General features: G+C 43.9%; 1 protein-coding gene across 2 annotated transcripts in view; it reads right to left on the bottom strand.

Annotated features, from left to right (window-relative positions):
- ophn1 (oligophrenin 1) overlaps positions 1–16,891 on the bottom strand; it is a 243,209-nt gene that overhangs the window by 64,854 nt on the left and 161,464 nt on the right. For both annotated transcript variants that reach the window (XM_072270950.1, XM_072270949.1), the window contains exons 16-18: positions 9,136–9,194; positions 5,938–6,043; positions 2,804–2,963 (exon numbers count right to left, since the gene is read on the bottom strand). In XM_072270950.1, the coding sequence (XP_072127051.1) occupies positions 2,804–2,963; positions 5,938–6,043; positions 9,136–9,194 (325 nt within the window). The remainder of the gene's footprint in view (positions 1–2,803; positions 2,964–5,937; positions 6,044–9,135; positions 9,195–16,891) is intronic.

The following is a 16,891-nucleotide window of genomic DNA, read 5'->3' on the forward strand; positions in this document are numbered from 1 at the left end:
AGGTACAGAGAAGAGGTCAGGGGTAAGTTTTTTTACGCAGAGAGTGGTGAGTGCGTGGAATGGGCTGCCGGCAGCAGTGGTGGAGGTGGAAACAATAGGGTCTTTTAAGAGACACCTGTCTAGGTACATGGACCTTAGAAAAATAGAGGGCTATGGGTAACCCTAGGTAATTTCTAAGGTAAGGACATGTTGGCACAGCTTTGTGGGCTGAAGGGCCTGTATTGTGCTGTAGGTTTTCTATGTTTCTAACATCTCATGGTCTTTGCACTCGGTTCACCTGCACTGCACTTTCTCTGTAATTCCGATACTTCAGTTTACATTCTGCTTTCTGTTACAATACCCCAATGAACCTGCGGTTGGAATGATCCGTCCAGATGGCACGCGAGCAAAAGCTTTTCACTGTATTTGGTGACAATATTCAGAGGACAGGTTGGGTGGGTACATGGATGGTAGGGATATGCAGGGCTATGGTCCCGGTGCAGGTCGGTGGGTGTATGCAGCTTAAGTGGCTCAGCATGGACTTGATGGGCCAAAGGGCCCGTTTCTGTGCTGTACTTTTCTACGACTCTAATAATAAATCAAAGCCAATAGCTGGGTTGATATCTCCTTCGTTCCAACCCCATTACCGAGATAAGAACACAAAATGCATGCTGGCAACCCAGTGTGGTACCGTGTGAAATAGCCCACGGCACTGTTTGATAATCAGAACAGTGGCAAGGCAAGTTCAGCCCAGTACCACATTCACCAACATCTGGTATGGAAGAGCCAGTGAGCAGAACCAGAAAAAGCAGCAGAGAGTTGCAAACGCAGCCAGCTCCATCATGGGCACTGGCCTCCCCCACCATCGAGGACACCCTCAAGGAGCAGTGCCTCAAAAAGGCGGCAGCCGTCGTTAAGGACCCCCATCAACCAGGACACGCCCTCTTCTCATCTCTACCATCAGGGAGGAGGTACAGGAACTTGAAGACATACACTCAACGTTTTAGGAACAGCTTCTGTGCCTCTGCCATCAGGTTTGTGAACGGCCCATGAACAGCACCTCACTATTTATGCTTTCTTTTTTCACTCATCATCATTTTGTTCCGTCTCAGATAACGTAGGCAGTCATGTTCTCAAGACCGTAATTGTTCTTGGCAAGTTTTTTTTTACAGAAGTGGTTTACTATTGTCTTCTTCTCGGCTGTGTCTCTGGGGAGGCTCAGCAAGTGCTACACATTGCCCAAAGATGGCCTGCAGGCTGGGGAGGGAAGCAGAACGTTACACCTCCTTTGGTAGAGATGTATCTACCTCCACCCTGCCACACATCTTTTCGCACTACTCAGTTATTTATATATATATATATATAAAATTTGGAGTGCATTTTATGTCTTGCACTGTACTGCTATCACAAAGCAACACATTTCACAACATATGTCACTGGTAATAAACTTGATTCTGACTCAGTAAAAGCTGGATCTAGTTACTCTTATATCACAATCTTATACACGGCATCAAAGGTTATGGAGAGAAGGCTGGGGAATGGGGCTGACAAGGGTAAAAAAAGGATCAGCCATGATTGGATAGCAGAGCAGACTCGATGGGCCAGATAACCTAACTCTACCCCTACGTCTTAAGGTCTCTGTGGGAAAGTTGGTTTGATCAAACGCGAAACATTTTGAGATGGTAATGAAAGTCACTGCATAAACTAGATTGGGATCTGGTTGCACCACTAAGAGAGATGCAAGTCCCAGTCTCTTTATGGCTTCTCTGTAACTCATCAGCCACCAGCGCTAACATCTTTTCTCAGTGCATTTAAAGGTGAGCCATTCTGTGTGAAGAATGCTTCATAATTGGCTGTGGGGGAAGAATAAGCTGTTAACAGTTCTAAAGCAGGGTGGGTGATTACACATATCACTGCTCCTCACTCCTCTGCAGACCACAGAGCAGTAAAAGTTGTTTTCATTTCCCCTGCGGACATCGGAAACCATTAGTCGCCAAGTGCTGGACTAGCCAAATCTCAGAGACCTGAGGTGAAAAAATAGCACTAATTGTTATTAATAGTTTTCTAGCCTGGGGTCTATGGACCCCTTGCTTAATGGCATAGGTCCATGGCAAAAAGAAGAGTTGGGAACCCCTGCTGGTTTCACTCTTGTGGTATCACTACTCTGGATTACCAATGAATATCAAAAATATGTTCTTGCCTGTTGTCAGCATCCTGTACATTTCTTGCCTGGATTAGAGAGCTTGTCTTATGAAGATAGGTTCAGTGAGGTAGGACTTTCTTCTTTGGAGTGAAGATCGAGGATGAGAGCAGACTTGATATGAGGTGTACAAGATGTTAAGAGGTATTAATAGAGTGGATAGCCCGAGACATTTTCCCAGGGTGGATATGGCTGATACAAGGGGGCATAATTTTAAGGTGATTGGAAGAAAGTGGGGGGGGGATGTCTGAGGTAAGTTCTTTACACAGAGAGTGGTGGGTGTGTGGAACATATTGCGGGGGGGGTAGAGATAGATACATTAGGGGCATTTAAGAAACTCTTAGATAGGCACATGGATGAAAGAAAAATGGAGGGCTATGTGAGAGGGAAGGGTTACATTGATCTAAGAGTTGATTTAAATGTTAGCACAACATTGTGGACTGAAGAACCTATACTGTGCTGTAATGTTCCATTTCTCTAAATGTAGCTTGGAGTCAGCTCTCCAGAAGGCCCAGCCTGCATTACTTTAGCACCAGGGCAGCCATCAATTACCATACTAGCCTTCCCTTCAGCAGTGACAATGGAAAGCTGGCTTTTGCTCAGAGTCACCAGAGTGCAGTTTACCTTTTCATAATGCTCGATCAGGATTTCCACAACGATGTTCTGAAACTTGATGTTCATCATGGCGGCGACCGTATCTTCCTGAGGTCTCATTAAGGTTGGCCCAAATATCACACCCAAGTTGGAGGCAGTCATCAGGTTCTCCTTACTGTGACTACAGACACTGCACAAGAACAGAGCGGTGCCATCAGTCAACAAACCGGAACAGGGGTTAAACCAACGTGCCCCTCCTTTCAGCCTTCTGTGATTCAGGAGCGTTGTAGGGCAAAGAATAGTCAGGGCTAATAACTAGTAAATAGGAACGTGGAATCTGCTAATGTGGAAACAGGGAACTGCAGAGAAAGACAGAGACGTGGAGTGAAGCTGCAACAACATCCAAGTTTCAGGAACTTCATTAATGATGTTATAGTGTGCACCCAATATAGAAATAGAAAACTGAATTTACCATTAGAACTGTGGATAATCATTTTACTCTGTAAGTCTGTTAAGTCTTCCTCTGGTCACCATTCTGCTATCAAAATTCAGTTTTGCGGGTAATCTCATCAATTGAAAATGTAAAAGCTGTACCAAATTCATACTCGGGTGCATTGGCTTTGACTGGTCTAGTGCACACTGGTTTTTAATAAATTGCCTGTTATTTTGAACACCAGCCCTGTGTGATCTTTCAGGCTGCTGCTCCTACAGGGAGCATGTTCCAGTGGATCACCAGGAGTGTGGTCAAACTTGCTGTTGATATTGTGGTAGTCATACCCCTGGTAATCCTTTTCCTAGTAATCCAGGAAAACAATTTCAAAACTCACCACAGCCACAGACGTTATTTTTAAAGGAATTTGGGAGCACACTCATTGGCCACTTTATCTGCTTGTAAAAGCAATATCTAATCAGCCAATCATGTGACAGCAAACAAGAAAAAAACCTGCAGATGCTGGAAATCCAAGCAACACACACACAAAATGCTGGAGGAACTCAGCAGGCCAGGCAGCATCTATGGAAAAAAGTACAGTCAACGTTTCGGGTTGAGACCCTTCATGTGGCAGCAACTCAATGCATAAAAGCAGGCAGACATGGTCACGAGGTTCAGTCGTTGTTCAGACCAAACATCAGAATGGAGAAGGAATGTGATCTAAGTGACTTTGACTGTGGAATGATTGCTGGTGCCAGATGGAGAGATTGGAGTATCCCAGAAACAGCTGATCTCCCAGGATTTTCATGCAGAGCAGCCTCTAGAGTTTACAGAGAATGGTGAGAAAAACAAAACAAAATCCTGTGCGTGACAGCTGGGTGGGTGGAAACGCCTTGTTACTGAGGGAGGTCAGAGGAGAATGACCAGACTAGTTCAAGCTGACAGGAGGACGACAGCAACTCAAAGAACCACACGTTACAACAGAAGAACATTTCTGAATGTACAACATGTGGAACCTTGAAGTGAATGGACCGCAGCAGCAGGAGGCCACAAACATACATCCTATGTCTAACAAAGTGGGCACTGAACGTAATAAAAACTGTGCATTACCACATACCTGTCAGCCTGCCACACGCTAAGACTGAGAGAAGGGAAAAGCACTTAGCACTTTCAATTAGAATAATCTACCACCCAAAACAAGTTAAATGCTTTCTAACTGTGCTTTCTAATCTTGGACACCCCCATTTTTTTTTCCAATCACAGCATGAACCTCAGGTGCAAAAGTCATTCCCTCTTCCACCTACTTCCCCTGAAGGGATAAATGCGTTCATCTAAAACTTTGACAAACTTCTCTAGATGCACAGTGGAAAGTATCCTAACGGGCTGCACCATGGCCTGGTATGGAAACAGCAATGCCCAGGAATGATAAGTCTACAAAAGGTAGTGGGCACAACCCAGTCCATCACAGTCAAAGCTCTCCCCACCACTGAGCATACCTACAAGGAGCACTGCCAGAAGAATCCATCCTTAAAGACCCCCACCACCCAGGCCTTGCTCTCAGGTCTCGCTGTAGCACCAGGACGGAGGTATAGAAGCCTAAAACCCACACCATCATGTTCAGGAATAGTTATTACCCTTCAACCATCAGGGTCCTGATACAACATGGATAATGTCACCCACCTTAACTATGAACTGATCCCAAAACCTACCGGCTCACTGTCAGGACTCTACAACTCATGTTCTCAGTATTATTTATTACTCATTCTTTAAATTTTTATTTGCATAGTTTCTCTTCTTGGTTATTTGTCAGTCTTTGTGTGTCGTTTTTCATTGATTCTATTGTAATTCTTAGTTCTATTGTGAATGCCTGCAAGAAAATGAATCTCAAGGTAGTATATGGTGACCTATACATATTCTGATAATAAATTTACTTTGGACTGAGGTGGCATCAAATGACACGAGATCGGGAGAGACCTGTCAGCAGCTGGCCTCTGTCTGGAAGGGTGTACAGTGGACATGGAAGCTGGTGATAATGGCCCTGGTCTTATATTCGATCGGTCTACTATTAACAAAGCTCATTAGTCAACCCAGTTATCAAAGGGCTGGTAACATATTTGGAATAGTCCTGGAAGGATGAGTAACTGTTTTTTGTAAGAAAATAAAATACCACAGAGAAATAGAACAAGGCATTCGGACAACACAGAGAGAAGGGAAAACAGACACAGGACAGATGATGATCTGGAAGACATTGAATGTTGGGTGTCAAAAACAGACCCAAGAGGAATTTATAAAAGTGAAGTGGACATAGTTCAGGTTACCTTGGAAAAGGTGTTACCCTAACAGTTATCTGGCACTGCATCACAGGAATAAGAAAGGTAAATACAGTAAGGGTTTATTAAGTTTTGCTTGTGTTGCCAATATTAAAATTCATCAACTTCTCAACATTTCAGACATAAAGTTTGCAATGAGAACATCTGTTCTTGATGTAATTAGGAAGGAATCTGAAGCTTCAAAGAACTAAGAAACCTTTGTTCTGTGTTGCACATTCAAAACGAGCATTTTCAACAACAATTTGCATTTTCCTCATAAAATATCCCAGAGGGCTATTAACAAAGCTTGACAGAGGGAAGGACACAAATAGTCAAAGATGATCATTTTAAGCAGCATTTTAAAGAAAAGAAAACCAAAAGGCTGCACCCACCTTTGGTACAACTCAAGTCCCAGTGATACTTACTTCACTAGATGTCTAATTATGAGTTCAAGTATTTCTCGATTTTTCTCAGGTAGCTTGTACACCAAGGAGTGAATAGCTCCCAGCCGATAATCCAGGTTGTCTGACTCTGGAACACAATAACCATTGTCAAAAAGGGGCAAGCATGCAGGGAGAGACGACAATTCATCTCCAATTTCAGCATCATCCCATAACCTGATCTTGGCCTAATCCCTTCAAGGCCTGGGAAAAAATATGATCGGGTAAAGTTTCCTGACAGCTTAAATGGATAGGATTTTGGTTAACAAGGATGTGAAAGATGATGTGGAAAGGCAGGAGAATGGGGTTGAGAGGATAGTACACCAGGCAAGATGGAACGGTGGAGTGTCCCAATTCCGCTCCTCTGTCATGTGATCTTATGAATAGTTCCTGGATGATTTGCACCCAATCCAATATGCACTGAAATCTTAAATCAACTCAGTTTGAGTACTTGCTCGGTGTCCAATATACAAGTAATTAGGTAATGAAGAGTGTGGGAAGGTGGGGCTAATTGGTGAGGGGGGAGGGTTATTTCTTCAGAGTCAGCTGGAGAGTGCAAGCCGCACAAGCTGTATAATTCCACTCCCTGTTTTAGAGATTATTTGGTAAATTGCTTGAAATACTCACTGGATGGTCTATATTCCTGCAGGTTCACATCGCCGTTGCAGGATTCTCCTTCCAAGGACACAGTTAACTGGGGCAAGCGCACAAGTACTGTGATAACAAGATCTGAGCATTGGCTATTTTGCAGAGAATGTCTCAGTTCGTGATCCATGGTTCACTGATACATGTTTGCATGCTGACCACTGGTTTACGTATCTGTTAAAACTGAGGATTAGAAAACCGATCGCGTCTCTTGGACAAAGTGGACAAGTAATGAAGTCTATCACTGGCAAGTGCCCAAATACCATGAATGAGCAAAACAAAAATGATGATGGAGACATCTCGGATGCATTGGTTCAAAGTTCAAGTGCAAAAATCCTGAACATGAGCTTATGAATCATTGGTATGTTGAAGTTGTTCCATCTGAACCTGCGGCATTAAAAGGGAACACAATACTTCCAAGAGCCATCCAGCTTATTCTGACCTGCAAGAGGCAATAAATATGTAGCCAGGGACGATTTGGCAGAGCCAGTTAGTGCGTTTCACTTGGCTCCTTAGAGTCATACCACCACAGTGTGCACAATAGCACTATGGATTAAATTTCCACGCTATTGACATGGAGACAAGCTCCAATCCCAACAAAATTAGTTACAGAACTTAAGTTCAGTGAGAAAGAAATAATCTCAAAATAAGATACCAATGAAAACCTTGAAACTAACAGGCTGTCATTAAAAAAAATATTAAATTATATTGTAGGGAAAAGGATGGTGAGGACTAATAACTCGTAACTAGGACTGTGGATTGTGCTAATGAGTCATCAAAAGTAGAGACAATGAGCATTTTTCAGGAACTTCACTGATTATGTGAATTTTCTAAAGTATTGTTGCAATAGAACAAACACAAGAAAATCTGCAGACATTGGAAATCTAAAGCAACACTCATAAAGCGCTGGAAGAACTCAGCAGGTCAGGCAGCATCTATGAAAAAGAGTAAACAGTCGACGTTTCAGGCTGAGACCCTCCATCAGGACTAACAGAAAATTGGATTTGCTGTTAGACCTGTAATTAATCATTTTATTCGGTAAATAGGACCTAGTCTGTTCCTTATTTAAGCCTTCCTATTGGCACCATTCAGTTATGAAAATGTAGTTTTACTGATTATCTCTTCATCTGAGAATGTAAAAGCTGTATGACATCTCCGTTCAGGTAGGTCAGCTTTGATTGGTCTCCTGGTGCGCACCAGTTTAAAAAAAATAATTTGCCCATTATGATGACACCAGCTACATCTGGCCTTTCCATTTGCTCCTACAATTGGCGAAAGGGTATCTAACAGTCTTACCCTAACCACAAAGTGAATGACCCTAAATGCCCCGTGAAATTATTGGCAGGTCACTCTGTTCTCAAGCTGGCAACCACCAGCAGTTACTCCACGACAAGTGGGGATTCGAACTAAAAAACACTGACCTTGTCAGTTACACCTACATCCCAACAATACGGTGAAAATGTAAATCCCACTGAAAGCATAAAATGGGCATTGTAGGAGTATATTGCACAGAAACCTGGTGACCATTCTACCATTCAATATGATCATAACAAGAGATTCTACCTCGTCCACTGAAATCTCCTGGTATTTTTCTAGATCAAAAATCTATTCATGTGAAGCTCAAATCCTGAGGTGCAGAACCTCACAGAGTTTCAATCACAGGATCGCTCTGAATTGAGTGATTTTATGGGGATTCACAGCTGGATATCAGTTTAGAACTTCCTGTTACAACTGTCTTCATTTAGCATTTTTCAAAAGAGGTTACTACAGCTTCTCTTCCTCAGCATCAACCCTCCTCCTCCCCAGCAGTACACATGCCTGGTTAGGGTACATCTGACATTCTGTAGGCAGTAGTGGCACCAGTTACTGGACTTGGAGGAAGAACAGCTTGGATTTATCAGAATGGCACCTGAAAGTTAAGTAATGATTTGATTGGCTTTCAGATATTATCAGATAAATCAAAAAGATAAAGTGAATCACTGACTGTGGAAATCTAAAACACGAGGTAAAGCCTTAGATTAAAGAATAGATTCCGTAGATTTATGAAACACTTCTACATACAAAAAGTGGCAGAAATCTGGAAAATCTGCAAAGAGAAAATTGTCCACTCTTAACTATAGAATAGATTGGCAGATTTTATTAACCTATTGGATCTAAGAGAGGGGGAAGGAACGGGTGGGGTAGGGAGGCAAATATGTGGACTTCAGTCACAGATTAGGCACATCTCAGTAGATGGTAAAAACAAACTCAAGGTGATAAATAAGCTACACATTCTCCTAACGTAGTAACACTGTTAGAAGACCACCCATTTATGCACTGGTTCTCATCCTCATTCAATTCATCAGACCACATCACTGGAAGAAACTCTTGCACATACCACCAGGCTAAGGCAGCTGAGAGTGTTTGTGAGGTATCGTTAGGGTCAGAAACCATAGAGAACTAGATGTATCATACAGACCTAACTAGGCAATAAGCGCACCAGCTGACATATGCAGTCCAACAACGCCCAGGTAAAGAACAACAGTATCTGAAACTTACTGGATGCAGTGAGGAGTTCTTTATGCAGCTTGTAAGTCATCACTGGCTCTTCAAGATTCCTACGTTGGACCAAAAGTAGGTTTCATTCTTTATTCAACAGAAAACATCATAATTTGTACAAACCAGAAGGATTAACATGTACATAGATTCCATGGCCTAAAACCTGTTCAGCAGTGTGCAGACATCAATTAAGTGCACAGAATTAGGAATAAAGACTGGATCACAAAGGGAAAATGCTGATAAGGGGAGACGCGGTAGCATAACGCTATTACAACACCAGTAACCTGGGTTCAAGTCCGCCACTGTTTAGAAGGAGTTTGCAGGTTCTCCCTGTGACTGTGTGGGTTTCCTCCCCATACTCTACTTTCTTCCCACACTCCAAAGTCATACGGGGTTAGTAGGTTAATTGGTCATGTTAATGTAAGCGGGCGGCGCGGGCTTGTTAGGCCAGAAGGTCCTGTTACTGTGCTGTATCTCTAAATGAAAAAAACCCAAAACAGCACTGACGGTATTAAGCAAATAGGCTGTACTTTGCGCTTGCGTTTTCATACACGTACTCGCGCACGACACTGGCCACAGGGACTTCAAATACTGGAAGGCTGGAACACAAGTTGCTCGAAACGCAGGCAAATGTCTCAACCAATGCTACCAAGGAAGATTCAGCTCTCTGACATTGATACAGTTTAAAGTGGATAAATGTGAGGTTATCCACTTTGGTGGCAAGAACAGGAAGGCAGATTACTATCTGAATGGTGTCAAGTTAGGAAAAGGGGAAGTACAACGAGATCTAGGTGTCCTTGTTCATCAGTCACTGAAAGTAAGCATGCAGGTACAGCAGGCAGTGAAGAAAGCTAATGGCATGTTGGCCTTCATAACAAGGGGAGTTGAATATAGGAGCAAAGAGGTCCTCCCGCAGTTGTACAGGGCCCTGGTGAGACCACACCTGGAGTATTGTGTACAGTTTTGGTCTCCAAAGTTGAGGAAGGACATTCTAGCTATTGAAGGAGTGCAGTGTAGGTTCACGAGGTTAATTCCCGGGATGGCGGGACTGTCATATGTTGAAAGATTGGAGCGACTGGGGTTGTATACCCTGGAATTTAGAAGGATGAGAGGGGATCTGACTGAAACATATAAGATTATTAACGGATTGGACACGCTAGAGGCAGGAAACATGTTCCCGATGTTGGGGGAGTCCAGAACCAGAGGCCACAGTTTATGAATAAGGGGTAGGCCATTTAGAATGGAGTTGAGGAAAAACTTTTTCACACAGAGGGTTGTGGTTCTGTGGAATGCTCTGCCTCAGAAGGCAGTGGAGGCCAATTCTCTGGATTCTTTTCAGAAAGAGTTAGATAGAGCTCTTAAAGATAGTGGAGTGAAGGGATATGGGGAGAAGGTAGGAAAAGGGTACTGATTGTGGATGATCAGCCATGATCACAGTGAATGGTGGTGCTGGCTCAAAGGGCTGAATGGCCTACTCCTGCACCTATTGTCTATTGATACCAAAGGGAAATTTGTGGAGGTTATACAAAAAGTGAAAGGAGTGTTTTTGATGGACGTCACTGTGAAAGGCTGTTACTGATGATGGAGGCTAAAGGATTCCCACACTCAAGCAACAAGGACCAAAAGGGCAGGATAAAGGAACACAAGGCACAGAGCAATCTAGCACTCCTAACCTTCTGTCCCACCCCAGCATTTCCTTCACAGCTGAACACCTGCCATTCCACAGGTCCGCTCCAACACTTCCCGAACAGGCCTAGCTTCAGGCTGCAACAGTCCTTCCTACTCGATGTACCAGCTCCAAGCCACACAATACCAGCAAGCACAGTGCCCAATTTTGCCATCGGCTCTGGTACACAATCCTAACAGCCTGGAAAGTGGTGGAAGCAGATTCAACAGTAGTTTCCAAAAGGAATTCAAATAAATATTTCTAGGATGCAGAACTGCAGGGCCATGAAGAGAGACAATGCAAAAATGACTTTGGTTAGCTTGCTAGGAGCTAGCATAAGCATGATGGGCCAAATCAACCCCTACCCCCAGTCATCCAGCTTTACAAAGGTTATACAGCACAGAAACCTGTCCACATCAACATTAACACTCCAGATGAGCCTCTGCTAGTCAACATTCCCTCTAATTCTCTTTCCCCACAGCTGTGAGGACCAACCATTGTTCTGAGCAGGAAAACTGGCCGGAAAACTGCACAGCATTTTAAATTCTTTTGTAATATGCACTCTATGTATACTCAGAATGAAAACTGAAAAATCATGAAAGAAAATCTTACATGTTTCATAAATTTTCTCACCCGTCTTTACTCCAACTGCGCAGCAACAAAGGCTATGTGTGCAGGGGCATCTCAGCTGCTGCACAGTTGTGCACTCTTGCAGCTTAAAGGGAATGGTGCTGCTAGTATTTCCTCATCAAATTCTCAATGCTATCCTCTGTTGGATTAGACTGTATAATTGTCATTTTCTTCACAGTTTAACAACCTATGCCTGCTTGCATTTTAAATAATTACCTATATGTTTCCTAGTGGTCAGTATGTATATATAACTTTTCAGAGTGCCCCTAGTGGTTACAGTTGTTCTGTCTCTTATTCTCGAAGATTACCGAGTATCACATCACTTGAATTGGGGCTATCTGATTGGTTAACTCTTATCTACAAATTTGAATGGAATGGTCCTGATGAAGGGTCTCTGCCCAAAATGTCAATTGTTTACTCTTTTCTATTGATGCTGCCTGACCTGCTGAGTTCTTCCAGCATTTTGCTGTTTGAAATATCTGTTTATCTGGGGTATAAGAAGGGCACATTTTGCTTGCTATCAGCCCTTGATATGCCTGTCCAACCTCCCCATAAATACGCCCATACTGTTTACTTTACCACTTCGTATGGCATCTGTTGTACATGGGGCAACGGAGACAGGCCAGCCCCTATTGACATCAATGGGACTGTAGTTAAGAGGGTGAATAGTTTCAAGTTCCTCATCGAAGATCTCACATACCAAAAAACTTGATCAGTTTGATTACACAACGGGTAATTGGCTCATGTAGTCTAGGCAATTGGAACAGTACTTTGAAGCAAATGAAAGAGCCAGTGAGAAATGAATGCCAATTTTGCTAAGTCCATTGCGTTTAAAGGCAATCAGCTTGCTTCAAAGTTTGACTGCTTCAACTAAACCTGCAGAAATGAACTTTCCAGTTATTGTCGAAGTAATGCAGGAACACTTTGTACTGAAGCCATTGCTGATTTCGGAACACCTTAGGTTTCATAAATGGAATCTAAAAGAAGGTAAGTCCATTTCAACGTATGTGGCTGAATTGAAGAGATTATCTGAGCATTGTCAATTCGGTGATGGACTTAATGATACACTAAGAGATCGTTTAGTTTGTGGAATCTTAAAAGAAAGCATTCAAAAACAGTTCCTAACTGAAGCACAGCTTATATTCAAATGAGCAGTGGAAATCGCTGTTTCAATAGAAACTGCTGACAGAGATGCAATCGCGTTGCAGTCAGAAATGAAAGTGAGCTTGAACAAAATGTGTTATCTAAACAGAAATGAGCCTGGCTAAACAAATGGTTTAACTGTTGTAGCAGGGGTCTCAATCACCAAACAAATGCAGCTCTAAAGGTGAAACTTGCACAAAATGCAACAAAGTAAGACAAATACAAAGAGCATGTCGGTCAGACAAAAATAAATGGACTGTTCAGTTTTTACTCTGGAAAGAAAGGAGACCAAGATCACTTCATCGTTCCCTGATAAACACCACCACACATTTCTAACAGAATCTTTATACATCTTCTCTGCACCCTCTTCAGTGTCCATGCCCATCAGTGGCAAAATGTTCACCACAGGTCCATTTGTCTAGGGCTTTACTCTTTGGAGAGAAGGAGGATGAGAGGAGACATGATAGAGGTGTACAGGATAATAAGAGGAATAGATAGAGTGGAGAGCCAGCGCCTCTTCCCCAGGGCACTACTGCTCAATACAAGAGGACATGGCTTTAAGGTAAGGGGTGGGATGTTCAAAGGGGATATTAGAGGAAGGTTTTTTACTCAGAGAGTGGTTGGTGCGTGGAATGCACTGCCTGAGTCAGTGGTGGAGGCAGATACACTAGTGAAGTTTACAAGACTACTAGACAGGTATATGGAGGAATTTAAGGTGGGGACTTATATGGGAGGCAGGGTTTGAGGGTCAGCACAACATTGTGGGCCAAAGGGCCTGTACTGTGCTGTACTATTCTATGTACTCCAAAATCCCCTAGTCCTTCTGCCCTGAGACCAGTGGTGTTGATTAATCATGATTTTATACACCTCTATAAGTCACTTTCAATCTTACCCTTGAATTTTGCCTTCTTTGCCTGCTGAAATCACTAACAGTGCGGCAGACACCACACTTAAGGTTAAATAACTAGATTACTGCATTGATATATAACATCTTGAATTGGACTGCTGACATCAATGGTTGACTGCATTTATTCGGGGCTAGTTTTTGGCAGAAAAGAAAATTGTCTTTTGCAGTGGCCTAAAGACACCATCTACGAAATTTGATCTCATTTTCATGGTTGACAATGGCAGAAAGCTCAGTGTTCAAACCAGCTCACCACTTCAGTAAAGCTATTTAGATTGGAATAAAGTTGTAAAAATACAGAAGTTGGAGTGGCAGGTGGGAGAGGGGATGTGTGAGGGAGCAGCAATAGAAAAGTAGAATTATGAAAAGCAGCTGAAGACATTTCAAAGGAATGCAATCAGACAGCAGTTGACAGAGACCCAAAAGAGGCGCTGTTGGGGAAATAGATACAAAAAGAGGCCAGCCTTCGAAGGAAGAGAAGATAAGTAGGAAAAGACTATTAAGAAAGGAAATGCAACAATCATCAGACATAGCATGGGATCTTCAGTTGTCAACAATGGAGCAAAGGTGTGGCTGAGATTGGGAAGGAAATTCAGAGATTTTCCACAGACAGGTATGGAATTTTCTACATTGTGGGCTGAGGTGGTGGGCAGAGAGATACGGATGCACCCGTCAAACATGTTCAAGCAGGGCAAGGAGGATTTTACATCTGAGACGGTAAAAGAACCGAGTGCAGGTCAGTCAGTGAGCAAAGGAGTGGTAGCTGACTGGGTATTGGCTGCGATGGATTATAAGCAACTATACTTCACATGAGCCAGAAGTTATGTGCAGTGGCCGAGCGAGTTGTAGAACAGTATATTACAGTACAGGCCTTTCAGCCCATTATGTTGCACCGACCCATTAACCTATTCAAAATTAATCTAATGCTTCCCCATCCTCAAGGCACAACCCTCCATTTTTCTTTAATCCATGTCTTTTAAACACCTCTAATGTATCTGCCTCTAACACCAACCCTGTCAGGGCATTTTACACACCCACCACTCTCTGTATAAACATATTGTCTCTGCCATCCCTCCTATCTTTTCTTGCAATCACTTTAAAAATTATACCTCCCTCGTATATGGGGGGAAAGCACTGCCTGTCATTGGAAAACAACACATTTGAGAACTTTAGAAGGAAAAATAGGTTGAAGATGGGAAATGAACTCATTTCTGCATACCTCGACACGGTTTTATCACCCCTTGTTCAACCCCTTCCGACCTATGTTCGTGACACTTCTCACGCTCTTAAACTTTTCGATGATTTTAAGTTCCCTGGCCCTCACCGCTTTATTTTCACCATGGATGTCCAGTCCTTATATACTTCCATCCCCCATCAGGAAGGTCTCAAAGCTCTACGCTTCTTTTTGGATTCCAGACCTAATCAGTTCCCCTCTACCACCACTCTGCTCCGTCTAGCGGAATTAGTCCTTACTCTTAATAATTTCTCCTTTGGCTCCTCCCACTTCCTCCAAACTAAAGGTGTAGCTATGGGCACCCGTATGGGTCCTAGCTATGCCTGCCTTTTTGTTGGCTTTGTGGAACAATCTATGTTCCGTGCCTATTCTGGTATCTGTCCCCCACTTTTCCTTCGCTACATCGACGACTGCATTGGCGCTGCTTCCTGCACGCATGTAGAACTCGTTGACTTTATTAACTTTGCCTCCAACTTTCACCCTGCCCTCAAGTTTGCCTGGTCCATTTCCGACACCTCCCTCCCCTTTCTAGATCTTTCTGTCTCTGTCTCTGGAGACAGCTTATCCACTGATGTCTACTATAAGCCTACTGACTCTCACAGCTATCTAGACTATTCCTCTTCTCACCCTGTCTCTTGCAAAAACGCCATCCCCTTCTCGCAATTCCTCCGTCTCCGCCGCATCTGCTCTCAGGATGAGGCTTTTCATTCTAGGACGAGGGAGATGTCTTCATTTTTTAAAGAAAGGGGCTTCCCTTCCTCCACTATCAACTCTGCTCTTAAACGCATCTCCCCCATTTCACGTACATCTGCTCTCACTCCATCCTCCCGCCACCCCACTAGGAATAGGATTCCCCTGGTCCTCACCTACCACTCCACCAGCCTCCGGGTCCAACATATTATTCTCCATAACTTCCGCCACCTCCAACGGGATCCCACCACTAAGCACATCTTTCCCTCCCCCCCCCCTCTCTCTGCATTCCGCAGGGATCGCTCCCTACACAACTCCCTTGTCCATTCGTCCCCCCCATCCCTCCCCACTGATCTCCCTCCTGGCACTTATCCTTGTAAGTGGAACAAGCGCTACACATGCCCTTACATTTCCTCCCTTACCACCATTCAGGGCCCCAAACAGCCCTTCCAGGTGAGGCAACACTTCACCTGTGAGTCGACTGGGGTGATATACTGCATCCGGTGCTCCCGATGTGGCCTTTTATATATTGGCGAGACCCGACGCAGACTGGGAGACCGCTTTGCTGAACACCTACGCTCTGTCCGCCAGAGAAAGCAGGATCTCCCAGTGGCCACACATTTTAATTCCACATCCCATTCCCATTCTGACATGTCTATCCATGGCCTCCTCTACTGTAAAGATGAAGCCACACTCAGGTTAGAGGAACAACACCTTATATTCCGCCTGGGTAGCCTCCAACATTGATGGCATGAACATTGACTTCTCTAACTTCCGCTAATGCCCCACCTCCTCCTCGTACCCCATCTGTTACTTATTTTTATACACGCATTCTTTCTCTCACTCTCCTTTTTCTCCCCCTGTCCCTCTAAATTTACCCCTTGCCCATCCTCTGGTTCCACCCCCCCCCTTGTCTTTCTTCCCGGACCTCATGTCCCATGATTCTCTCGTATCCCTTTTGCCAATCACCTGTCCAGCTCTTGGCTCTATCCCTCCCCCTCCTGTCTTCTCCTATCATTTTGGATCTCCCCCTCCCCCTCCAACTTTCAAATCCCTTACTCACTCTTCCTTCAGTTAGTCCTGACGAAGGGTCTCGGCCTGAAACGTCGACTGCACCTCTTCCTAGAGATGCTGCCTGGCCTGCTGCGTTCACCAGTAACTTTGATGTGTGTTGCTTGAAGATGGGCTAGTGGTTTGTTTTGAGGGGGTGGTGAGGCATCACTTGAAGCAAGGGGAGGTTCACAAGGACCTGTAGCTTGGAGTCTTGGGAGAGATTGAACAGCCAGTGAACTAATAAGAATGCTGCCTCCGCAAATTCCTCCAAATCCACTGGAAGAAAAGGTGAGCCAAAACCTGTTCCTTGCACATCTTCAGGTCAAAGCCCAGAGGTCGGTGATTCAAGAGGCTGGGGACTGAGGCTTAAAGCCTCTCGGTCGGGAACCAGGGCTTTTGGAGGCACATCGTTTGTGAACTTTGGGTCACGGTCTGG

This window comes from Mobula birostris, chromosome 10 (genome assembly GCF_030028105.1).
Source record: "Mobula birostris isolate sMobBir1 chromosome 10, sMobBir1.hap1, whole genome shotgun sequence".
Lineage (NCBI taxonomy): Eukaryota > Metazoa > Chordata > Chondrichthyes > Myliobatiformes > Myliobatidae > Mobula > Mobula birostris.